The sequence below is a fragment of the Dipodomys ordii genome, unplaced genomic scaffold, assembly GCF_000151885.1.
Source record: "Dipodomys ordii isolate 6190 unplaced genomic scaffold, Dord_2.0 Scaffold26, whole genome shotgun sequence".
Classification (NCBI taxonomy): domain Eukaryota; kingdom Metazoa; phylum Chordata; class Mammalia; order Rodentia; family Heteromyidae; genus Dipodomys; species Dipodomys ordii.
The window spans coordinates 6,379,289-6,406,716 of NW_012267242.1; the positions used below are offsets into that span (position 1 = coordinate 6,379,289).

The 27,428-nt window shown below is 37.4% G+C and overlaps 1 protein-coding gene across 1 annotated transcript in view; it reads left to right on the forward strand.

The window, feature by feature from the left end:
• The window catches only part of Rrp15 (ribosomal RNA processing 15 homolog (S. cerevisiae)), a 33,010-nt gene that overhangs the window by 1,847 nt on the left and 3,735 nt on the right, over positions 1–27,428 (forward strand). Inside the window, exons 2-4 of the mRNA XM_013015388.1 lie at positions 10,106–10,377; positions 12,816–12,913; positions 15,060–15,246. Of these exons, the coding sequence (XP_012870842.1) occupies positions 10,106–10,377; positions 12,816–12,913; positions 15,060–15,246 (557 nt within the window). The remainder of the gene's footprint in view (positions 1–10,105; positions 10,378–12,815; positions 12,914–15,059; positions 15,247–27,428) is intronic.

The window sequence follows — 27,428 nt, forward strand, 5'->3', positions numbered from 1 at the left end:
GGCAGGAGAGACCGTGAGACTCCTATCTCCAATACACCACCAGAAAACAGGAAGTGGCGCTGTAGCTCAAGTGGTAGAGCGCTCGCCTTGAGCTGAAGAGCTGAGGGACAGCGCCCAGGCCCAGAGTTCAAGCCCCACGACCGACAAAAAAAAAGAAAAAGAAAATTGTTGTCCAGAACAGAAAGAAATGCTATTAGATTTGGAACAAAATATCAGTACTGCTTACAAATTTGGGTGGAAATTGGATTTATCTGTTCAGTTCTCTGTAATTTGAAGTGGGAAAGTTCTTTTTTTGTTAATGCATTATTACAAATACTGATTAAGTTCTAAGGTTCTCGTAGGTCATTTACATCATGAGTTAAGGAAGTTTCTGTATAATGTGGAAACCTAATTATTCAGTTCAGTTCAGTGAACAATTAAGATTGTTGTGTTGCAGCAAATCTAGGTAATGACATGAAAGATTAAATTATTATTTCTATGAAAGTTAAATGCTTATGTTTTATGAATGTATGGATTTTCACTATTTATGATAATGCTCTATACACATAACTAACACAGAATTAATGCTTTTAGAGTCCGGCACCAGTGGTTCATGCCTGTAATCCTAGCTACTCAGGAGGCTGAGATGTGAGGATCACGGTTCAAAGCTAGCCCAGGCAGGAAAGTCTGTGAGATTATCTCCAGTTAACCACCAGAGAAGTGGTGCTGTGGCTGAAAGTGATAGAGCACTCACCTTGAGCAGAATAGCTCAGTGACAGAGAGAGCCCAGGCCCTGAGTTCAAGCCCCACAACTGAGAAAGAAAGAAAAAAAAACACTTAATGCTTTGGGAGAAATGCAGGGATAGTCTCCATGAGGCCTTAGTCAGGATCTTTTTGTCCTTGAATCGTTATTAGGTGTGTTGTGGTTACTAATATGTATTACTTTAACATTAAGCTTTCATGGCCAACTGCAATATAACTTGTGTTTGAGTAAAGCTTGTCTAACAAAGGAAAAAGTTGTTTTTATTTATTTTTTTGGCTTAGGGACACTAGACAGTACTTTCCTGTGTAGTACCCTTGCAAGCATTTTATATATTGCTTACTAAGAGTATGCACAAAACTATGAAAAATGTGCCTTGCGATAGATTCAGGACACCTGTTGACACTATGAAAGCTGAAACAAAAAGCCAGAATGTGACCTTTGCTGGGTATCTGGACACAGGGAGACTAAGAAGGGAAGGCTTCACCACTCTGGTAGTCTGTCTGTAGATGATCGTGAAAGCACAAGTGTTTTGGTTTTTTTTCCCAAATAAATATTGCCATGTCACTAATTTCACAAATACAGAAGCCACAAATAACAGATGGGCTGAATATCTTTATGACTGACCAGTGTGCATGTCCAGTTTGTATGATCTGACCAGGGGCTTCCTGCTCACCTGGCATCCCTAGGCTTCTTGCTTGGGGCTCACTTCATTCTTAGGTGGCTTGTGCCATAGTACTCTGAGCTCCTAGTTCCTTGGACTCTGTGTGCTATCTCCTATATCCTGTACCTGCTTATGCTGTGCTAGTAGCATGCTCTTTCAGCATCACTGTCTCTTAACGATTGCTTCTGTGTCGTTTAGCTTTCAATGTAGTTGTTTTCACCTAGCTTCTCCATCTGGAAGAGGGCCTGGTGGTGGGCCAAGGGGTAATTGGACCCCTGGAGTCCTGGTATTCCAGGTGATCTCAGGAATAGAGGACCCCTAGAGGTGATCCAAGAGGAGGTTGTCCTGGCAAGGAAGGTGCTTGTATCTGAGGAGGAGCACACGGGGAGGAAGAGGGAGGATTAGGAAGAGGATCCTGGGGCTGTGAAAAAGCAGTGAATGTGTGATTAGAGTGAGAATCCTCTTTATGCTGCTTTTGTGACTTTCTGCTTCAGAATGAAGTTTATTATCCTCTGAAAATTCTACTTTCCATCCCTCAGGGATACCTCGTCTGGCCATTCAGTGCATCATAGCCACTTTAGGTTTTCTTTTTCTTCCTTGGCTTTCCAAGGATATTTGCAAATTAAACAAATTAATTTTTTTCTCTTCAGTGGTGTATCCTTCACTATCATCTTCATGCACAAATTCATCCCCTCACTGCTGTCTGATGAGTCAGTGCCACTTTCATCAGTGCTAGTGTCATTATCTTGATCCATCATCTTAACCTAGTGCAATAAACAGTTGAATCTAAAAGTACTGAAAGACAGTATAAAAAGCTACAAGAAATTTTTGAACATATTCTATATCTTAATGAAAAAGAGAATCCAAAGCAAAATGAACTCCAAGACATGGACACAAGAGGTTTTTCTTTGCTGTTGTTCTTAATGTACTGTTTGATTTCTTTTTTCTTTTGTGATTTTTTTTTCCTCCTATGGTTTATTCCCTGTTGTCACTATATTCGATTTTGGTACCATGGGTATTGTATATAGCTATCATCTTTACTGGTGCTGGAAACGTCATTTTGACCCTGCTAGACCAAGTTCAGGACTTGACAACGTGTCCTCATCTTTAAAACAAAAAACTTGCTTTGTGGCCATACATCTGCTAGACTTAGGGAGGGGGTGGACCATGTAGAGGACTAGGGATTTTTCTGTATGGTGGCAAATGTAAAACACCATGTCCAAGAAGAGGAAAGATAGAAAGTACTCCATTTGGAGTAAAGCAGGCTGAGGTTTTCTCAAGGATAGAGAATGGCTTGATATCCGGATGTAGATGGAATGTCCTGCGTCAAGGTGATGGAGGCAGCATGTGGCATGTACTTCCACAAACGAAGAGTTATTGACAGCATCAAAATCGTGGCTAAGTTATCCTTTTTCTTCTCATATTCTACTTCAGGATTTCTCAATTTCTTTGTAAATATGTGATTCTCCTTTTGTAAAATTAATTTTATTGTCAAGGTGATGTACAGAAGGGTTACAGTTACATAAGTAAGATAGTACATTTCTTGTCTTGTTCCCCCCTCCCTCATATTTCTCCCCCTTTCTCTCCCTTTTATCCCCCTATCCACAAGTTGTACAGATCATTTCCAACATACAGTCTTGTGAGAATCACTGTTGCATAGGTTCCTTCTTTGTCCGTTGTCTCACCATTTTTTTGTTCCCTTTCCCATCCCTAATTCAGATAAACGTACATAAAATACCCATGGTACCAACATCGAATTTAGTGACAACAGGGAATAAACCATAGGGGGAAAAAATCACAAAAGAAAAAAGAAATCACACAGTACATTAAGAACAACAGCAAAGAAAACCTCTTGTGTCCTTGCCTTGGAGTTCACTTTGCTTTGGATTCTCCTTTTCATTAAGATATAGAATATGTTCAAAAATTTCTTGTAGCTTTCTAAACTGTCTTTCAGTACTTTTAGATTCAACTGTTTATTACACTAGGTTAAACTCCACTTTATCCAACTTCTTCATATCTGGATAATCTGTTTGGGATCTTTTATCTTTAAAACCATAGCATGTAGCATCTTGTGTTAGTTTTTTGACCTTTAATTCTCTTATCTGGGCTTCTTTTTAGATTTGATATGTGAGGTTCATGAATTTCTACCTCTGGTGGATGATGTTTCATGTTGACAGTCTGTGTAGTTCATTTATTCATTAAAAGAGATAATGAGAAAACAAAACACCTTCACAGGCTCCCAGGACTTGGAGAAGAGGAGAAAGGGTGAATCCCAGCCTCTTACTTCATTGTGGTCTCACCTCAGCCTCTTGCCATCTCTTCAGAGTTCTTTTCATGACTCAGGCCATCTGTGATAAATAATAATAAAGGCCTTTTTGTGTAATAAATTCAGTAGTGTAAGTTGGTTTATGGTGTACATCTTTCTTTGGTTTAACTCAGAATTTGCTATTTAGTCTAAGAAATCTGTTTTCTTCTTGTGAAATCATGTATTTCTAGAAAGGTCATCCATGGAATGGCTTTTCTAGTTCAGATAATTATGTACACATGGCCAGGGTAGAGCTATTAGTCAAAGTTTTCAGATGATGATTCTGAAAAAGTAGAAAGGGTGGGGCACATGAAGAGACTGCAAACTATAGACATTAGTAAAGTATATTGTAACATGTTACTATTAAGCTGGATCAGAGATACTTGATTTTTTAACTAGAAGGTGAAATGTTGCAGCCTGCACCTTAAGTAATACATGACTGTCAAGCAGTATAAACAGGAGGATAATGCTCCTAACAGGATTACCTTTGAACTGATTAGATTTATTACTTGGTTATTGTTAGAGGTGTCTACTTGGTTCTTAAGTTTGCAATTATAAATAGAAACGAAAACTCCAATCAGTAAGTTTCCTCAAGTGAAAAGTAAAAACAATGGCTGATAGTATCTGGAGAAGAGGGTAGACTCAACCTATAAGTTACCCTTGAACTATTTGTGTTTATTGACTTAGTACATTGAAGGAGATTTAGGTACAATACTAACTACGCTTATATAGCCTGGGAAAAAAAGCTGCTGTGGTCAGTAACTCAACCAGGTAAAAAAGCCTTCATGGTTGTTATCTAGTGCCTTGATCCCGATTGACCTCTCCCCCATAGAAAGTAATTATAAAATGGTGGGGATGGTAATTGCAGGAGGTTTTTTTTGACAGAAAAAAAAAAAAGCCTAGATTGTTCTACTCACATATAGGGAAAATGGTCATCTATTTCTAACCCAGGACTTGATAACAATCCAATTTAGAAGGTCCTAGGAGAGAGCCCTTCATTTTTTGATAAACTACAAAGCTGTATTTAAGGTATAATACCCTAGCAGATAAATGTGCTTTTCATCAGTCTGTCACTTATAGCCTTCTTCATCATTTAAGTAACTTAAAATAGCAAAGGGACATGCCTAAGAAATGAAGTATATCATAGCCATACTTGAGTGGGTTAGCAATTTACAGGACAGACTTTGGAAGCAGATGATTTCCAGGCTCTCTCTGCTTTTGCTTGTCCTGATAGCTCCTGTAATTACATCTGACAGCATTGTCCCATGGTGGCCCTTCCCTTTTATTTTTGGTTATTATGGAAAGCTGGAATGTCTTCATTTTTTTTTCTCAAAGCTTAGTGTTTTTAAAGAAAATTTAAAGCATCAAGTTTGTAATATTCTAAATTTAGTAGTAATTGGCAGGAAAGTCTGTGCAGCCTGAGTAAAACATGATTTACAACAGCATGGGGAGCAGTACTTCGGCCAAGCTTAGGAAAACCAGGGGGCTTGTGCATGCATGCTTAGGTTGAAATCAGCATGAAGACAAGGGGTGGACTCTTGTTTCACTGAGGCTCAGATAGAAATACCTTCTGTACTCAAGTTTTATTAAACTATCCTTTAGTTAATTTCAACTGTATTAGTTCAGTACACATGAGTCTGAGTTGAATCTTTGATTCCACGTCTTGGAATGTCTTAGACATGCAACAGCCCCATCATTCTGCCCCATTAGCTTTATAACTTTGGCCTGCTTTTAACTGTTCTCAGTTTCAGAATCATCCTATGTAAATAGAACAATAAGGACAGTTATAATGCCTAAAAGTGCTTTATTAGCTAGCTCTAAACTTAGGTGGTTTTGTTATTTTATTGTATGCTAAACAGCTGTGGGACAGAAGCATTGACCACTGGTGGAAATAAAGAAGGAAGGCATGCACATGGGGGCTGAAATCATGGTCGGAGGCATAATTAGGCCATTTTAATGAATTTTCATTTTGGGCATTTTTCTTTAAGCTCTTGCATTTCTTCCACTGCTGTATCTTCCTATCCTCTTTTTTTTTTAAATTAAGTTTTTATTGTGAAAATACTGTACAAAAGGGTTACCGTTACATGAGCAGGTAGTGAGTACATTTCTTATCCAGCATTGTTGCCTGCTCCTTTGTTTTTCCCCTACAATCCCTTCCCTCCTACCTCCTCAGCTTACCGCCCCCCCCCCATACACCTAAATTGTAAAGTTCGTTTTTCGACATAGCATCTTGTACATCTCATTGTTGCAGTGGGTCAATCTGTACCTCTTTTTATCTTTATGTGCCCTCTGAACATCAGTTATCATTTGTTCAGTAAGCACTAAATAAATGTTCCACATGCTATTCATGTGCATCTCATTTATCAACCAAATAGTTCTGTAAGGTAGGTACAGCTTTTATTCCCACTCCAGTAATAAAGAAGCAGAGAGACACAAAGGGGTTAGGTAACGTGCTGTTGGCAATGGAATCAAGACAGAATGCCAGGCCTGACTCTGCTGTAACTGGTCACAGAAACTTTCTTGTTCAGCAACTCAATTACATTGCACAAATGTCAGATATTGGCAGTTTTCTTTCCTTTTTCCTTCTTTACCACAGCCATGTAAAAATTCAGTGCCTGATGTGTCTGTTTGTGTATGCATGTGTTTGTGCTATGTAATCCACAATTTAATGGTGTTTACCATGGCTAGGCATTAAGAACTTTATTAGCTCATTTAATGATCATGAGAACTTGATGAAGCAGGTAGTTTATATATATATATATATATATATATATATATGTATATATATATATTTTTTTTTTTGCAGAAATTAACACCAAAAATTACCTAACTTGCAAAACATCACTTAGCTTAGTGCTTGGAGTTGAGATTGAACCCAGAGGACCTTTGAGCTGGTCTCAATCAGCTTTATGTGAGGGATTCTACTTGACATAGGGTAAATTTCAAAGGTGTGAAGTAAGTTAAGTGTTGGGCAGCTTAGAGCCCCAAAGTGTTATTGCATTTGTAAGAGAAAAACCTTTATCTAATGAAACTTCAAAGGATAAAAACCTAAAAGTAAGTACTAGAAGAAAAAAAAATCAGCAGTTGAACTTCTCCCTGGAAGAACATACCTATAGTGTAGAACATTTAAACCCTTTGTTTTAATTTTTTAGTTAATATATACTTTTCTTGGACCATAAATCAGATTTTTATGAGATTTTCAGTTACCATCTAGTCCTCAAATCTTCATATTTTAGCTAATCTGAACTTTTTGCCATTTTATAAAAATGTCATCCTCTTTTAAGATTCTCAGTGCCTTTGGACATGCTGATTTCTCCTGCTCAGAATTACAGAAGTAATTTTCAAACAGATCTCTGACTCAGATCTAGTCTGTTTCTGGTTAGGCTCAGTTTGCCTGGAGTACAGAATCTTAATTCCTTTCCTTGCCCCCATTTCATTTTTCATACCTTGCTCTTACTTTGCCTTTTAAGAACAAATTTGAATATCATTGTAAAACTTTCTCTAATACATCCCATATACTGGATCACCCTTTCTTCATTGCTTTTTTTTTTCAAGAACACTTTTTAATCGTAATTTTTTTCTCTTCCTAAACTTTTTCAGTTCTTCAAGGAGAGAAACCTAGATTTAGTTTTTTCATTTCTTTATTTTTCGTTTATCACTTATGGGTGCTCAGTAAATACTGGGACTGTGCATCTTCTTTAAACTTTGTCTCAGTTTTAATGGCCAAGGAAAAATGGCTCTTTCCCACCAGCTCTTGGTCCTGTCTAGGGTCAGGGGCAGACAAGTTTGAAAAGGAGCTGGAGGTTTGAGAGAAAGATGGTAAAAGATGAGAAATACTTTCCATCTACCTTGTAACTCAAAGGTCTAATTTTGCTCTGTCTCAGCCAAATGTGACTATTGAAATGTAATGAAATTAAAATGAGATAACAAATTTCTCAGTCATGCTAGACATATTTGAAGCATTCTGCATAGCCTCTTTTAGCTACTGGGTCCTGGGTAGCTCTGATTTGGAACACTGACATAAATGGAACTTTTTGTCATTTCCCATAAGTGTCCTCTGTGCCCGCCATTGATCTCCACACTTTCAGAGTGCAGAAATAATGGACTCTAAAGGAAATTTTCACTTGTCTGGTGATTTTCACCTGTGTCCTAGATGCCTGGAATTGTGCTTTCTGCTATTAAAGACTGGTTAGTGAAAATTGAAGAAAGTCTCATATCATTAAGATTCAGTAAAAAGTTAAGAACCTGTTCTCTTTGATTTGCAAAGTGTTAGTACAATAGTATCCTGGAAACACATTTTTTTTTCTTCCTCCCTCCCTTCCTTCCCCCCTTATCTCTCTCTTTCTCCTTTCTCTCTTTTTTTCTCCTTCCCTCCCTCCCCCCCCTCTATTTTTTTTTTTTCAGTTGTGGGGCTTAAACTGGGCCTAAGCACTGTTCCTCAGCTCTTCAGCTCAAGGCTAGCGCTCTACCACTTGAGCCATAGCACCACTTCTGGCTTTTTCTGTTTATGTAGTGCTGAGGAATCGAACCCAGGGCCTCATGCATGCAAGGCAAGCCCTCTACCACTGAGCCACCTTCCCAGTCCCCCTTTCTTCCTTTCTTCCCTTTCCTTCTTTTCCTTCCTTCCCTTCCTTTCTTTTACTCTTTCATCTTGGGGCTTTAACTCAGGTCTTAGGCAGTACTTTCCCTAAGCTTTTTGCTTAAGGCAGGGGCTTTACCACTTGAGGTAAAGCTTTACTTCCTGCTTGTTGGTGGTACTTGGAGCTAAGAGTCTCATGGACTTTCCTGCTGAGCTTGGGTTGGCTTTGAACTCAGCCTCCTAAGTAGTGAGGATTATAGGTTAAGAGCCATCGGCGCCAGGCTGACAGTTTTAATTTAGTCATATAAAACATCATTTCCATATGTAACAAATGTCAGACTAGAAACTTCTTTAAAAATCAAAAACTATGACTTCTGCAAGTTCCTTGGAAATTTCTTTTTTTCATGGTAGGGTAAGGTAGTGTTACAAACTTTTCAGATTTCTTATGTTTCCATCAGATGCATGTTATAATCCAAATTGAGAAAAAGCTCACCAAAGAAAGACAGACAAGATTTCAGAGGTGAATTGGAGTGGCTTACATAAACATAATGCATTTTGGCTGACAACAGTAGTGTTGAAATTTGCTATGATTTGTGTGTAAGTGCACCTGGAATGAAACATTAGACGTCAATGTTGTAGTTTTGATACTTTACCACAAATTGGTAAAGATTTTTATTTTAGTTCATTCACATAAACTTTTGAGCCATTAGGCTTCTTTACATTTTGATGTGTGCTTATTAGAGAAAAGTAGTGTTTCTGTGTAATGTTGCTGACTCTGAGCACTATACCTAATATATTTATTACTGGAGTTTTAGGGTAAAAGTTTCAGCTCAGGGACTTCCAACAGACTAGTGCCATTTGTCACAATGTGCCTGTTAAAAGAGTGGGGAAGGGCAGAGAAAGGAGAAAGTCAACATGGCTCCTTGGGCACAACAGACAGGGGAACGCCATGACCCCAAGTCTTCTTTGTTGTATTGACATGAACTTCAGGTTTCAGAAGAGGAAGCATTGAGGAAAGTAGGCAAGTCATTTCAGAAGTGAAAAAGGGCTGGCTGCTAAGCCACAGCTTTCCAGAAGTTGGTTTCCAGGCTGAACTACTAACTACACTGTTGTTTCTGCCAGTCCGCTGACCTTAGCCATCTGAATCTTAAATGATGAGCCAATATCAGGCTTGACAGTCTTTGTTGGTTCTCAGTGATGAAATTTTCAGCAGTACACATACAAATTTTTACTTTGAACTAAGAAGTTGGTATTATCATTTGGCCACCCAACAGTGCAGTTGAATCTTTTGTATCTTACACACATCATTAGAAAGTTATTTTTCCCCCAAAGTTAAAAATGACCAATATTTATAGTGCTCAAACTCCTAAAAATAAAGCTGGATTTTAATTTCTTTCTATACACAAATTCAGAATTTTAAATTATAGGCCAGATTCCTTAGAGAAAGTAACACCATTTTTCTAATATAGTAAAGTTTTTGTTTGTTTTTGACATAGTCTTCATTAGTCCCTTCAGTTTAATGACACAGATCTGTGTCTTGGGTGCTTCCTTCTGGGTTCCATAGCTGCATCTCTCACCAACCTGACTGCAGTTGGGTTTGTGTCTGCTGCTGGGTCCTTGGTCTTGAAGCCACCAGAGACCTCCCTGTCAAGTGTGGCTGGGCTAGTGTGGGGTTGATACCAACAAGACAGACATTCCTGTTGCTCCCCATAGTTACTGCAGAAAAGTCTGTCCTTACAAGAGTAAAGGCAGGGGAAACATCAAGAAGGGAACCAGAGGTCTACTCAAGAGGATACTGAAGCTTGCTTTTGCTCTTAGGTTCTGAGGGAAGCTGTGGATGGGGAGTGGATCAGTTGTCTGATGAAGAAGCAGTAGAAGCTGACAATGAGGATAATGTGGAACCCTGTGACAAAGAAATGGAAAATGCTGCGGAATCGAGTACTGGGACTAACACAGGCTGGGCAGATGCCATGGCTAGAATCCTTAACAAAAAAACTCCTAAAAGCAAGTCTACCATTCTCATCAGAAACAAAGATCTAGAGAAGGAGAAAGAAAAGCTAAAGCAAGAAAGAATAGAGAAAAGAAAACAGGTGTGTGCTTTTCAGTTGTCTTTAGATTACATTGTTTCCCTGGGATAGCCCTTATCTGCCCCTTACAGTTCCTACTGTGTTTGTCTCACTGACATTCCAATTTTAAACCTGCTTTTTAGGTGAGGGTGGGGGTGGGTGGTGGCTAACCAATGTTACATTCAGAAACAGTCTGAATGACTCCATTGAGCATGCTTACCTTATAGTCATCTAAGCAAAGAAATAGAAATGTAAACTCTGAGGAAATTTAACTTTCTCAAATTAAGTAATTATACTTGGAGCAGGAACTCTGAGTCCTCAATGTATTATTTGTTTTAGTTGTCCATGTGTTGGCATCATTAGTGTTGGAATTATGAGAAGTACATTTTGTTAATTTTTACTGAAAACCCTTTTTTTAAAAAATAATTAAATACATGACTCAGGTTGGTTGTGATCCTAAAAATGCCATTTTTGTGTTAGATAAACTCATTATGCTTTGGTTAAACCTTTTGGCCTTTCATTAAGTCATTATTAAGATTAAAATTCCTTAATAAAATGCCAAAAAGGTAGGTATGTTTTCTGTTGTGTAGTGTAAAAATAAACTTAACATTTTAAATCCCTTGTACTTGACGGAGTATCTCCCTTAAAATATTTGATTACTAGGAAAAGTTTGATTTTTCTCAAGGGAGAAAAGTGACTGATAATGTAAACTGCGAACTTCTAAGAAGTGCTTTATAGATAGCAATGAAAGAAAAAAGATTTTAGTGACATATATTTCCTTTTGTTTACCACATACTAATCTTGTTTCAAAACAAATGCTTGCACTGTGTAAAAGCCGACAAAGATGGACATTTTTAAACATCTTAGAAACATAACACACAACATATATTCTATTATTAATTCAATACTCTCATTCCACTTTAAAATAAATAATGGAAGCAGCACTGTGGTTCAAGTGGTAGAGCGCTAGCCTTGAGCTGAAGAGCTCAGGGACAGCACACCAGGCCCAGAGTTCAAGCCCTATGACAAACCAAAAAAAAGAAAAAGATAAATATCTGTAAAATTTTAGCATTTCAACTAAAAATTGAATAATTGTTTATTAATTGGATAAAGCTAGAAGAGGCCTTAAATATTAGAATTTTTAATTTAATTTAATCAAAATTCTTGTGAAGACAAGAGTTTCTAAAGCCAGGAAGATTCTATAATTTTTCTCAAATGCTAGCATGTTGGTTATACTGAGGAACACAAAATAGCAGTGACAAATATTTTTATACAACATCTTCCGGTGGAGACTGTAAATTAGCATTAAGATTTCTGATTTGGAGAAGAATCTATTTAGGAAGGAATCAGGCTAATCTTCACAGAGAATATAGTTTTGCTGTTAGATATTTTCATCAGTACAGACTGAGAAATAGATGAGAGAGAAAGGAAGAAATAAAAGGAGACATTTTCCCACCTATCCCAATATGAATGTTTTTCATGCCTATTAGCTTCTAGGTAATGAGTTCATTATATCAGTATATTTGATGTTTGCTTAAATGTTGGCCTGACAGACCTGAACAATGTACCAAGCAAATCAGGCTACTACTTGGAGGCCATTCTGAACTCCACCATATTCTGTGGGGGTTTCTTATTTCCCAGCTCCCCTTCTGTTTTGGCCCAGTGGTAAAAGTATTGGTCAGATGTTCTGTGAGAGGAGAAGTGGATTTAAATGATTTTGTGCAGAGAAAAATGATCACTGTATGAATATCTGGGTATGATACAGTTCATTAATTTATTTATTTTTGTCAGTTGTGGGGCTTCAACTCTGGGCCTGGGCATTGTCCCTGAGCTCTTCAGTTCAAGGCAAGTGCTCTACCACTTGAGTCACAGTACCAGTTCCAATTTTCTGGTGGTTTATTGGAGATAAAAATCTCACAGATTTTCCTGCCCCTGCTGACTTTGAACCGTGATCCTTAGATCTCGGGCTACTGAGTATCTAGGATTATAGTCTGTCCGATACAGTTCTTTTAAAAGCGAATACACAGTCTTAGGAAGTCACAATTGATAAGTCACCTCTTGAAAATAAAGAGGAGTGCTTAAACTTGGAGTTGCTAAAGCAGATAGCTTGGCTTCTTGCCTGTGTCCTTCTCCAGTTGTGGTGGCGGCAGGTCAGGTTGTGTGGCTGTCTGACATCCTACCTTGTGTGCTGGCTGGCCATGCTGGCAGCTCTCCAGACTCCTGCTGTCAGTGACCCTGACAGAAACTCACTTTGTGCCTCTCATGTGGCAAACTGAGTATTAACCATAGGCTCTCTGAGCTGAACCCCGAAAAGTGTGGTTTTCTTTTTTTGAAAAAGTCCCCATGACAACCTAAGCCAGAATGATTTATTACCTTTGTCCTTTCATAGAGTGTCACATCAAAGTTTGCTGCACTTTCAAAAATGCCTAATACCCTTTCACATAACAATATTTATAACACAGCTTGATAAGAAGCGGGAGTGGGAAATGATGTGCAGAGTAAAGCCAGATGTTGTCAAAGACAAAGAAACAGAAAGAAATCTTCAGAGAATTGCAACAAGGTAAGATAGTGTTTTTCCCCTTTACAAAATAACTAGACTAAAGCTTTGATAGTGGTCTATTTTTCATCCGATTTGACTCACTAAACTGCCTTCTCAGACCTAAGTGATATATAGTTGAGCCTGCTATTGAATACTGTATCCAGTCAAACATTCTGGTGGTCTTATGAGGAAGAATGTACTCTGTGTATTTAGTATGAACCTATTTCAGGTCATCTTGTCTTTATAATCACAAGAACATTTCTCTAATCATAGTTATCTGAATTTATGGCACTAGAGGGTTTTTTTGTTTTGTTGTTATCTTCTATTTATTTATAGGATAATAAGTTACTCTATTATGACAGCTTCATGCTATTCTTTTCCTTTTTACTTTATTTTTTAAAATCTCTGGCACCAAACACTTATTTCATGCCTTTGGATCCAAAGATAAGTAAATTCCGGTGGCTGCTGGGTGGTCCTTGCATTTCATCAGTAGGAATTCATCTCTCTGAGAATACAGACACGTTCTGTGTTGTAGGAACACACAACAGGACATTCTTCCAGTGAGCTAGGAATGCTTCTAGAGGAGATGACATTGAAACTGCTACTTAAGGAGTATAGCAATTATGTTTGGTGTTAGTTACTTAGATTAATTTGGTCATTTTCTAATCCATCTAGGTATTAATGAGGTGGTAGGATGATTAGGGGCATATATGATAAGACCAGACTGCTTGAAAGAGTTGAAATGCTAGCACTGACTTTTACTTACTGTGTGTCATGGGACACCTAATTTCTCCCCAGTGTGTTTGGTTTCTCTGAGAGTTAGAGAGCTGTAGGATTAGCACAGGAGAATGAGAGGAGTGTCTCCTCAAATTTTGTAGGCACTTCATTTGTTTCACTGTGGTGTTGGCCCTGCTAAAGGGCATGGGTTTTTTTCCGAGCTAACAGTCCAGCCTGTATTTTAGAAGACAAGAGATTTCTGGGTCCAAGACATAGGGACTTCATTACTCATGGCAAAAGCTATAGCTGGAGCTTCATATTCTCACTGGTCATCTTTGTACCACAGGGGCAAGAGAGGCACACTATGCTGGGGAATGTTGGTTTTATAAGGTTTGCCAAAGCTATGGTTTGTTGGGAGAGAAGTCACTTTATAAAAGAACAGTCAGGCTCCTTCTCTTGCAAAACTTGGTAAGAATACTCAGGATGTGCTGGCCCATGGCAGATTGCCGCTACTAAGAATTATTCTAGGAAGGAGCTATAGATTCTAGAATTTTAGAGTTGGAATAGATTTATAATAAGTCAGTGCTATCCGGAAGAGTTATAATGTGAACCACTTCCATAATTTAAAACTTTCTCGTAGCTTTATTGTAAAATAAAAGTAATGTGAGTGATGGGAAGTTAATTTCGATAATATTTAATATATTTAAAACATTTCAAAAGTAATACAAAATAGGTATCAATATGATTTTAAAACTTTTTTTATATAGTCCTTAAAATTTCATCATGTATTTTACATTTATACCACATAATAATTCAGACCAGTTGCATTAGTGCTCAGGAGCCTGTACTCCTGCTTGATGGGCAGGTACTGTATCACAAAAGCCACATCTCCAGTTCTATTCTACTTTTAGTTTTTTTCGGATAAACTTTTGTGTTTGGCTTCCTACCTATGTTCTCTTATACACCACCTTTGCCCCTTAGTCTTCAGATTTATCTTGGCATGAACTTATCTAGGACAAAATCTTAAAGCTGAGTATCTTTAAAAGCAAGTTTTTAGAGGTGCTGGGAATTAAATTCAGGGCTTCGTGCATTGGGCAAGTGTCTCTCGCTCTAAAAATGGGATTTTAAAATTAGTTTCATAACACAAACATTAAAGATAAATACATATAATTACCTTCTAAATTTCCAATTTGCAGATGAAATTAAGACACAGCAGATCCTTTCTAGTGTTCAATGCTTTAGTCTACAAAACAATAAATCCTGGCTCTTCCTTCCACTTGTGTGTCTCTGCCCATTACATATATTTTGTATAAAAAGTAATTCTTAGTTATAATTGCACAAAAGTTATTTAGTGAAATTTATGTTCATTTTCAGATTTTTTTAAACCATTCAAGACTTTCATTGCAAATGTTAATAAATTTCAGTGTTCTGGTCGCTTTGCATTCTTTAGGGGTGTGGTGCAGCTATTTAATGCCGTCCAGAAACATCAAAAGAATGTGGATGAAAAGGTAAAAGAAGCAGGAGGCTCTATTCGAAAACAAGCTAAGTTGGTATCTACTGTTTCCAAGAAAGATTTCATCAGTGTTCTGAGAGGAATGGATGGGAACACAAATGAGAAGAATCCCAAAGCCAAACAGGTAAGACCTTTACGTGGAGCCAGCACAACAGACTCTTGTTCCTAAACTAAGGAGTTTTGAAATGGACCAAAAGTATAATGTACAGTATTTTTTTTGTTTTCTTTTTATATTTTATTCAAATTGCTTCACACCCATAGCATGATGATTTCTTTAAGATGGAAGTTACCAATTGTGGACATTATGTCCTTGCTATTAGAATTCAAGAGCCTGATAGATCATGTAAATCATTCATATCCGAAATCCTATGGTGGGTGAGGTGAGGACAGCAGCTTCGTTTAAAAGCTTTACCCACTGAGGTAAATGTGATGATGTGAAATTGAGAAGAGTCAGCAGCTAGGCCCCGGTGGCTCATGCCTGTAATCCTAGCCACTCAAGAGGCTGAGATCTGAGGCTCTCGGTTCAAGGCCAGCCTGGGCAGGAAAGTCCATAAGACTCTACTAGGCATTTTTTTTTTTTTTTTGTCTGTCATGGGGCTTGAACTGTGGACCTGAGCACTGTCCCTCAGCTCTTCAGCTCAAGGCTACTGCCCTACCATTGAGCCACAGTGTCACTTCCGGCTTTTTTCTGCTTATGTGGTGCTGGGGAATCAAACCCAGGGCCTCGTGCATGCAAGGCAAGCACTCTACACTGAGCCACCTTCCCAGCCTGACTCTGTGAGACTCTAATCTCCAATAAACCACCATGGCACTGTGGCTCAAGTGGTAGAGTGCTTGCCTTTAGCTGAAGAGCTGGAAACAGCGCTCAGACCCAGAGTTCAAGCCCCACAACCGACCCAAAAAAAAAAAAAGAGTCAAAGCTTCAAAACATCATTTTTGTGTTGAACTGGGTTGATGAGGATCATGTGATTGGGTGATTATGATTATAAATGCTTCTCTGGCTCTTTAACCTTTTGAGGGGAAAGGTGTGAACTACATTTTAATCTCATTGGGACTGGGTTAAAAAAAAGGAAAGATGTATATAGTTGTGCTTTAGTCAATCATAACACAACAGTTTCTGTCCCTTAATGTGTATGTTTAGAAATTAGCAAAAGAGCATTAGAGACTTTATGCCATTTAGTTGCCATTTTGCCTAATTCATATTTTAATTTTCTTGATTGATGCATCATAATTGTAGGGATTTATGAGGTATAGTGTAATTTTTTTGATTCACGTATACATTAGGTATACATGATTAAGTCAAGGTAATTAAATATTTCTGTTACCTTTTTCCTTTTTGTAAATAGTGAGTGTACCCAGAATCCTTTCTTGTATTTAAATGGAGATATATAGTGCTTTGTGATCAGCCTTAAAACACTAGAACTTGGGCTGGAAAGTTGGCTCATTGGTAGAGTGCTTGCCTCACATGCATGAGCCCTGGGTTCCCTGGGTTCCATTCCTCAGTACCACATAAGCAGAAAAAAGCTGGAAGTGGCACTGTGGCTCAAATGGTAGGACGCTAGCCTTGAGCTGAAGAGTTGAAAGATAGTGCCTAGACCCGCCCAGAGTTCAGCCCCCATGACCAACAGAACAACAAAAGCAAACAAAACAAAAAAAACAAAAACACTAGAACTTATCCTTCTATCTAACTGTAACTTTGTACCCATTGACCAGCCCTTTTCTCCTCTGACCCCTTATTTTTTCTAGTTTCTGGTAATTAAAAATTGGGATGTTTTTCTGTGCCGGGCTTACTTCAGTTAGTTTAAAGACCTCCAGATCCATCCATGTGGTTAAAAAGGACAAGATTTTGTTGCTTTTCCCCTTTTTGCCAAATTATATACCATTATAATAGTACCTATTTCATCACAATGTGTTTGTAAAAAATATCTATTATATACATTTGTACATGTACATTGTATGTATAAACAAGCACACAGACATACATATCACATCCATATTTTATTCCTTCATCTGTTGCCCTTGATGCTTTGTTCAAAAATGTGTTGGTGGTAGATGTGATGATACATGTTGGTAATCGAGGAACCTGGGAGACTGAATTAGGATTTGAATTTGAGGCCAGCTTGGGCTGCATAGGAAGAAGACCTTGTTTTGAAAACCGAACAACCTAACATACAAACTATCTTGATTTTTATATACATGCGAGGACTGTGCCTTTTGATTAACTGTGGCTTTGTAGTAAGCTTGTAGTAAATGTGAAGTCAAGTGTTGTAATGACTTAGGCTTTGTCTTTTTACCCAGGATTACTTTGGCTATTTGGGGTCTTTGGTTTGATGATTACATACAGATTTAGGAGTGCCTTATATTTCTATGGAGAATGTCACTGGCATTTTGGTACAATTGCATTGGTTCTGTAAATCAGATATATAGTGCTTTGTGTCAATATTTTAATAAGATTCTTCCATTCCATGAATGTGGGTGCTTCTGTTCTTTTCTTCAGTTTCTTTTGTTGGTGTCGTACAGTTTATAGATCCTCTTTGATTAAATTCCTCCGTGGTCATTTTACACTTTTATAGCTGTTTTTTTTTTGTTAGAATTGCTCTTATGAAGGTATTTTTAGTCAGATCCTTTTGTCTTGAATAATATCCTTAAGATATTTCTCATCTGTTTATTTTCTAATTTATTATGTACCATGGTTATATACAAGGTGAAGCAAAAGTACTTGGAAAGTTATGTTTCAGAAAACTTTTTTAAGGAAAAATAACCAATAGCTTTTTAATCTTTTTAGGGAAAGATTTTTAGAAGACTTAGAAGTATTTTAAAAGATGTCAAAGTGATAAATTATGTTTGAGTCACTAATTATACTTTATTCTTTGGAGCTGAGCCTGGACATTGCAAAGTAAAACAAAACGGTACTTGATGGGCCCATTTCAGAAGAGATAACAGCTAATACTTATAAATCAGAAGGCTTTCAACTAGAGCTCAGGGCACTTATTTTTCTAAGTAATATGTCATCTACAGCCATGAGATATTTCTTCAGTTATATACTTAATGTTTAATTTTTCTACTTCCATGTTAGATCAGTTATTTGTATAGAGGATATACATGACTTTGTCAAATATAAACACATGACACCTTTGGCAGTACACATTAGCAATAATGCTTTCTCCTTTGAAATGGCTCATGTTTCAGTGCTCTTGTGTAGGTGTGGGTAATCAGGAAGTGAATTCATTCCCATGGTCTGCTTCTCTACAGTGCTCATTTTCTTTCCCACTATCATATCATATTATAATCCTATTAAATGAATCTTAGGAACTTATTCTATTTTATTTTCGTTATGTAGAGCTATGTAAAGGGGTACTGATAGATGAATAGAGAAAGTCCAAGCAAAGAAAAATTTCTAGCCCCGAAATAAAAATTTGGGGTTAAGGATTGATTGTCAAATTGGAGTTGTGGTCTACAGAGTGAATAAACCCACCAAGTAAGTAGTTCATTTAGGAACAAGAAAGCAACCCTTTGTAAGTCAGCCTAGCTGTAAATGTGTTACACATATAGTTAGAAAATCTTTCCTTTTATGTGTGTATACGTGCCTGCACATACACATGTGTGCGCATATGTGGTACTGAGGTTTGAACTGACCCTTGCACTTGCTAGGCAGTTACTCTGAGACACTGCCTTGTACCCCTCCCCCTTTTTATTCCAAGTAGAGTTTTGGGCTTTCTTGCCAAGGCTAGAATGAACTACAACTCTCCTACTTCTGTTTTCAGAGTAGCCAGGGTGACATGCATGTCACCTGCCTAGCCTTTTCATTGAAATGGTCTTATCTTTTTATCAAGCCTGCTTCAAACCATCATTTTGATTTCTGCCTCTTGAGAAGCTGAGGTTATAGGTGTGAGCCATTGCATCTGGCTAGAAAGACTGAAAGCTGGAAAAAATGTGATGTGGTGATGTTCGTAGGAAATATGACTCTCAGGAAGGATGTACTTCTAAGAAACATAGCTTTAATTTTAACATGTCATGAAGCAAATAGGATAGAGGAAGAACAGACTGCAATTTTGTTTTTTTCTTGCTCTTTATATAGTTGTCTTTCAGTGTCTGGAGGATTTGTTCCAAGACTGCTGTGGACACCAATATCTAGGACTGTTTAAGTACTTTATATAAAGTGGTTTTGTATTTTAATATAACCTCACTACTGTGTCTTTTAATTCCTAGGTTGCTTATCATACAGTGTAATGCTATGTCCCTAGTATTGTGTTGTTAGTGTTGCTTTGTTCAGAGGATAATGAAGAACAATTTCCTTCATGTTTGGTGTACATATAGTTCTTTTGGTCTATGGTTAGTGGAACCCAAACAGGAACCAACTAATTTATTTCTTTTCTATTTTCTTCTCACATAGAGGTTGGAATATAGGGTGTCTGCTGATGGATGGGGATAAAGAAGATTCTGAGGAAGTAGGTTGAGATTAAACTTTAAATCTCAGATCTTCTATTAAGGTATTTGGAATTTAGTTTTTAGTCAGGGGCCAATTTTCATCAGATAAGTGTCATGGTCAGATTTGACTGTTTCTTTCTTTCTTTTTTTGGGGGGGAGGGGTCTGGTCATGGGGCCTGAACTCGGCCTGGGCGAGTTCAGTTCAGTTCTTCAGCTCAAGGCTAGTGCTCTACCACTTGAGCCACAGTGCCACTTCCAGCTTTTATTTTTCTTTTTGCTTATGTGGTGCTGGGGAATCGAACCAGGGCCTCAGGCATGCAAGGCAAGCGCTCTACCACTGAGCCACCTTCTCAGCCCCAGATTTGACGTTTCTAAGGTAAAGAAAGGATTGCAAAAAGGGAAAGATGGATTCATAAGACCACCTAGTGAGAAGTTACTGACATAACCCAATCTAGAGGGGAGAATCTGAATAAAGATTGTGTTGGTTCAGACATTATCATTTATGCCTATCCCAGCACTGCAATGGCTGAGATGGGTGATCAAGTTCAAGGCCAACCATCATGGTTCTGTCTCTGAAAACAAAAAATAGTATTAGGATGGAGGGAGGGGTATTGGTGATAAACAGAAAAACAAAACAAAACCCAGAAAACTTGAGAAGTCAGTGTGGAGGTCCAGAATGACTTGATTTGAGACTAGCATGTTGTGCAGAAAAGAAATGGGGAATTACAAATAAGTGACCTTCACAGTTTTCCCAAATTGGTTCAGATACGTGACAGCTTTGCCCCAAATCAGGAGTAGGAACATTGGAGCATGTTTGAAAGGTGGAGACTTGGCGGCAGTGCCTGCTGCAGAGCCTCATGAGAAGCGACAAGGATGACAGTGAAGCTCAGGACTTCGGTAGTTAGGGAAACAGCATGTCTCAGGAGCAGAGGATGCCTTGGTGCTCTGTGTCTTTAAGGACATCAGCCTGTTGGCCAAGTCTGGAAAGGTAAATTATACATTTCAGAGAGTTTTTTTCCATGAACAAATTGAATAGTGTCTAGCTATAGAGAATTAATTTTCAGAGAGAGAGGCAACTCCTAGTTCAGAACACATGATCTTTCCCTAAGACCAAATAAACACAACCACATTGTACACATACCACTGTACAGCAGGATGCATTGGGTTTAGACACTAAGGCTACAAAATAACCTACATTTATTTAAGGACCATATTAAAAAGTTAATAAGTGAATAATACGTTTCTTCTTCCATTCTGATCCTGTACTTATTCAAAGAGATTTTTGTTTTTGTTGCAGGTAGTGAGGCTCGAACTCAGGGCCTAATGTTCTCATTTGGCTTGATTCTCACAAGGCTGGTGCTCGAGCCACATCTTCATTTGTTTTAATAGCATATTTGATTGTATCAAGAGTCCAAGATATTATGAATGAAGAGGCATTAGTGTTATTCTTTAGTCTTGGATGTTGTCATTATTCCTTTTGCTTCTTTTTTTTTTTTAAAGCCAACTAAATCCTGTCAGATTCTGTAGGATTTCATTTCACCTGAAGGTGGGATACAAGTACATGTGGTGCTCTTTAGATCTGTGACCCTCTGCAGGGTATGTGGGCTGCTCCTGGGAAAGCACTGGCTATATGCTGCTTGTACTCTTGGATTACATACTTGTAGCTTAAAAAAAAACTATCATGTTCAGGTTTTGTTTTCTTACAGTTAAGCCACAAAAGTAATTTTGTAGTGTGGGAAAATGCTAGCTAGTTTTAATAGGAAAGTAATTTCCATAGTGATTGTGAGACAACAAATTTCAACAAAAGTCCAGAAGGAAGACTCTTAGTGTTTATTTTTGTCTGATTTTTGTGAGGTGAACTCTTTAAATGTCAAACAGAATTAAGTTAGGAGGCTCTGTTTCTCATACATTTCTTTTAAATGCCACCTAGTAATTTCTTCATAGCTAAGTATTTAGTGTTGGGAATGCTTTTCAAATACTTGGATTCTTTGGTATCTTACAAGCTCTTTGTTGTGTTGATATATAACCCAGACTTTCTGCTTCTTACACTGCAGAGTTCTTGCTCCTTAAAGAAAGAAGTCTAGGAATGGGAGGACTTCCACACACACAGGTAGTTAGGAAGCCCTTTTCAGGACATAGTTTTCAAGTGGAGTTGGGGTGTGGAGGGTCCTGCAAGGGGTGAGAAGATCCCGTCCTTAATTGCCCCTGTTGCAGGGCAACAGTATTTTACTTCACATAAAAGCTGCTCTGATGGAATGTGTGGAATCCAAACTTTGTAAATAATTCAGCTTAATGTTTGTTTACTGAAAATGCTTACATAGATTAGATTTGAGACAAAAGCTGCAGACTCCCAAGCTTGAAATGAGAATGAGCAGGATTGTACACATTACGGTTCATGGGAAGAGGAAGAGTATGAAGCCAGTTTCTCATTGTATTCATTTCTCTAACTAGGCAGTTTAGTTTTGATGGGGAGTGTAGTTTCTCCTGAACAGCAGTTGTAATTAATGGGAGTTGATGTTTGGCAATATGGCATTATCAGCATTTTGACATGGAAACTTGGTGTAAGTGAAGGATAGAGCCACTTATTATGGAATGTCATAGAAATCTTTAGTTAATGATAATTGAAATTAAAATTAATGGCGTATTGTATGAAAACATACTCACATTGTAATACTGAAGTTTTAAAAAGCAAATAATTGTCCCATATAAGTGGATCTTGGGTCCCTGGCTTGCACTTACAGTTCATTTTTTAAAGTCAAAAGAATACAGTTTCTTGCTAAAAATCAGAACTTCATGTAGTAGGCAGTTAAGGATATTTGGGGGGAATGTGTATTATACATGTTGGGTATATTCTCATATTGTCCAACTGAGGCCACAGATTCTAGAACTAGACTGCCACGTTGAGAATCCCTCTTAAGTATGGAAAGACACAAAGTGCTTAGAAAGGTGCACTGTATATACATTCACAGGCAAATATTTTAGTATGCATATTTTTTCCTAAAAAATACTTCTCAAGGGAGAATTCTACAGCTGGAAGCCAATATTAAAGGAAACTTCAAAGACTTCTTATGTAAATTGTTAGATACTTAAAAAGATATTTAAAATAGTTTAATATAATTATGTTTCAATTTGAAAACTTTTCACTTATTTGAATGTATTGAATCTAGTAAAGCACAATTTTTACAAAATAATTCAACTAGATTTTGAAGAACTAGAAATTGGTCCATTTTTACCTTGTTCTTCATTTTAAGTTGTGCTGAAATAGCTATATTACTGACAGGATTTTCAGTATCAAGAAGTAAGTATGGGTTTTCAGAGGAGGCTGCCATAACTTGACTTGTGTTATCTTTATGAGTTGTATACAGAACATTATTAGATCACAGATTCCCAAATTGGGGGTTCTAGAGACAGAAGGCATCTGTGGGCTTCAGCTAGTAAAAGTATTTAATTGAGGGCCTGGGAGATGGCTTATTAGTGTTTCCTTTGTTGTAGATAGGTCTTTCAGAAGAAGTGAAACTCATTTTAAGGGTCAGGACATCACTTACCCAGTTCCCATGTATAGTAGTCAATAGAATCTGGATTCAGATGTAGGGTGAATGACTACAAAACTAAAGAGCCTGATTTAGGAAACTGTTCATACATTTACCTGTTGGAATTAACTTTCTAGTCATTTAACGGAATCAAATTTTACTGAAAATCAAATGCTCAGCAATAGACATATGCCTGGCATGCTATGAGGCTCTGAGTTCAAACTCCAGTATTGCAAAAAAAAAAAAAGTGTCTTGAATAGTTAAAAAAATAAAAACCAACCCCCTTCTCCACTAAAGCTCATTTCTTATTCAACTTATAAAAACAAGGGCTACATTTCACACATGAACTCTTTCAGAACATTTATTTTAATATAGAAATTTCTTTTATATTCTTTATTTCACAGGAAGCATTTTCAAATAGGCTTTACTCAGTTATAGGTACATTACTAACTAAAGTTGTAAATAACTTAATTAAAAAATTAACAACACAAGTAGGTTAATTTAGCACTCTTAATTTAGATGAAACTAGATTAGAATGAAAAGTGAACTTTCTTATTTGAGAAGGCAGTGAAATCAGTTATTGCTGATTGCTAAATAAAGATGTGACTTTTTAAGGTTTGACTTTATTTTCTCCCTTCAACATATGAAATGAAATGAAGCTCTTAATTATTTGGTGTTAGATTAATGAATAATTCCAAACGTTCTCGCTCAGTGTTCTTTTCAATGCTTGTTGATATAGAAGCTGATTAATGTGAAAAGTTGTCTCCTTGGTCAAAATTGACACAGACTGCTACTGTAAAATCTTGATTAAACATTTGAATAAAGCCAGGGCAATGGGGATACTAGTCTATTTTGTTTTCTTGAATCATTTGGTTTTTATTAAGCTCTTAGTTTTTGTATTTAATTAGTTTTACTTTTCCATGTAAGCATGAAAAGTTATCTTGCAGGTTGCCTTAGGTCATTTAATCTGTTACTTTGTAGTCACTCTGAAAGATTCAGTAGGTTGATCAGTTTTGATTGATTGTATTTTATACTTAGATGTTAACATAGTTGCTATAGTTTGGATTTGAAATGTGTTCCAGGAACCTATATGTAAGGATGAGGTTTTATTAGAGATGGAGACTGTGTGCATAGTATTTGCACAGCTACAGGCGTCATCATCAGGAGAGCTCAGGAGAAAGAGAGATCATGAGAGAGAGATGGACAGGGAAAGGAAAAGGAGAAGTAGGGGGAGGGAGGGAAGGAAGGAGGAAAAGGGTGAGAGAGAGGGATAAGGAGAGGTCCTTGAATAAGGAGAGGTCATTGAAAGGTTGCCCTTCCTCTTTCTGTTGCCTCTTGGCTGCCAAGAGTTGAACAGTTCCTCCATCACATGGTCTCATCATGATGTTCTCACTAACCATGGGCAGGAGAGCAGTGGAACCAACTGATCCTGGGCTGATCCGAGGCGTAGGAAGATCTTTACTGAATACCTATATATAACTGTTTTGTTTATTTTGTTGGTTATGGGGCTTGAACTCTGGGCCTAAGCATTGTCCCTCAGCTCTTCAGCTCAAGGCTAGCGCTCTAGCTCTACCACTTGAGCCATAGCACCACTTCCGGTTTTCTGAGTGGTTTATTGGAGATAAGAGTCTCCTGGATTTGCATGCCCAAGCTGGCTTTGAAATAGTGATCCTCAGATCTCAGCTTCCTGAGTAGCTAGGATTATAGGCATAAGCCACAGGTGCCTGGCATATAACTGTTTTTATGCTTAGCTTTAAAAAGGTTTTATTTCTCAGTACTTGGCCTCCTGAACTTTATGACTTACATTGTAGAAATCCGCAGAATAATAACATTCAAATGAAGAACTCACTTGGTTTTTATTGCTGTTGTAAAAAGAATATATCAAATTGCTGCTACTTCTGTGTTACAAAATAAAGTAAAAATTCTTCATTCTTAGCATGACTTACTATTTAAACCTATTCAGGAATTACTCCAAGAAAGCTTCTCCAGTGAAAGGCATATTTGGAATGTGCATCAGGCTTTCCCTTGTTAAAATTTCTGATACATCTTTCCCTTGTAGACACTCCAAGTAATGTACTCAATGGTAGATCAGGTTTATGGACAAGATATAGTAAATTGAAATTGGTATACATAATCAGTAAATGTAATGTGTGATCTATTTTATTTTCAATTTATGACTTCCATGGAAATTATCTTGAACATGTTCATTGTATATTTTAGTTCTTATCCTGTGCATTTAGGTTATTTCAGATGATTAGGCTATTGATATGCTGTTTTCTTATTGATTATCTTTTAGCATTGATTTACTTTTTTTTCTTTCATCGAATAAATTAGAAAGTAAAGCAGAATCAATCTAGCTTTTTTAGAAAAAGCCAAAAATAGTTTCTTGGGAATTGTTTTGGAGGACATTATAAGAAGTTTGGAAAATTTAAGATTATAGAGATGATAGGTATATTCCCCTCCCCCCCTTCTTTTTTGCTTTTTTCTTTTACATTAATTTTTTCATGTAGTTTGAAAGCCATATTTTACTAATAAACATATTTCCTGCCTCATTCTGCCCACTACATAGCTTCTACCCTAAGGGAACCACTTCTTGTCCTTTATGTAATCTAGTAGGCATTTATACTTCTCTATTTACAACTAATGTGTATACAGTTGTAGCTTTGGAATTATCAATTCTGTTATTTACTGACTTCCTGTTATAGGCAAAGATTTAGTTCTCTTATAGTGTGTGTTTTCTTCTCTGTGCTCTCAACATAGTTAATCGTTACTTGACATTTAATATTATATCTGTGCACGTATTGTCTACTATTAATATTACATGTGTTTTTCATTTGTTTTTCCTATTTTATAATTGTTTGATTTTTAGCATTTACTTAACCTCAGTTTATTTAACTTTTCACAATGAAACTTCATTGCTACAGTTTTTATGAGACATTCTTTCTTAGAAGACTTCTCATTTGTCTGGGTCAATTGCTTTCTTGAGTTTAGTTTTTATTCTGGGATTTAAATTTCTTGTGATCTTCAGAATTTCTCTTGGATTGTCTTCTCATTGGTGATTCTTGTAACTTTTGTCTTTTCTCCATTTACTCTTAAATTTTGGCAAAGCATCTGTAAGTAGGAATGGTAGTGCAGTGGCAGATAGCATGGTGGTGAAAACACTAGCATGTCTTTCCTTGTAGTCACACTGCTGTAGAATGTCTTTTTTTTTTTTTTTGTCAGTTGTGGGGCTTGAACTCTGGGCCTGGGTACTGTCCCTGAGCACTTCAGCTCAAGGTGAATACTCTACCACTTGAGACACAGTGCCACTTCTGGTTTTCTTGTGGTTAATTGGAGATCAGAGTCTCACAGACTTTCCTGCCAGGCTGGCTTTGAACTGCAATCCTCAGATCACAGCCTCCTGAGTAGCTAGGATTAAAGGCCACCAACACCCAGCTTAGAATGTCTTTTATGCTTGATGTGAAGCTTTCCTTCTGGAGTGGTCTTTCACTTTGATCCTCAAGATATTTTTCCTGTGATAGACCACCTGTTTTGCTGTTGTATGTCTTTTTTGTCTTAGCATTGTTTTGTGGAGGTATAAGCATGTCCAAAAATGCCTCATTCTCTTTTTACACTTGACTACTCAGTATAAAATTAATTTCTTTCTGTCTATGCTCACTCTTGGGTAGAATTCTTTATTAATTATCTATTGAATTTACTGGTCTTCATTTTATCTACTTTATTTCCTTATTTTCTTCTCTTCTTTTTTGTCATTTGCTTTTATCTTTTTACTCTCATTGGTTGTGTTTTTTTCTACCATCGTGTTTTAAATTTCATACTCTGTTATCTTCTTCCTCTTCCTCCTCCACCTCTTTCTCCTCCTCCTCCTCCTCCTCTTTCCTTTTTTTTGCTAGTTCTGGGGCTTGAACTCAGGGCCTGGGCTCTGTTAATGAGCCTCTCATTAACTCTCAATAACTGCTCAAGACTAGTGTTCTACCACTTGAGCTACAGTGCTACTTCCTACAGTGCTACTTCCAGCTTTTTCTGTTTATGTGGTACTGAGTAATCAAACCCAGGGTTTCATCCATGCTAAGCAAACACTCAACCACTAAGCCACATTCCCAGTCCTTTTGTTATCTACTTAATGTTTCATATAACTTTTATGCAGAACGTTTTCCTGTGGATACTAGTGACTTTTTCCTCTAAAAATGTTCTCTTTGAGTGTGCCTTGCTGCTAGGCTTGAACGTATGAATGTTACAGTTTTCTGGTGGGAATTTTTAATTTTTATTTTGGTGAGGTTTTTCATAGTTTGCCTGGGGGAAGAATGTCTGCCCTCCAGTGTTGTGGAAGCCCCATGTCAGAAGAGAG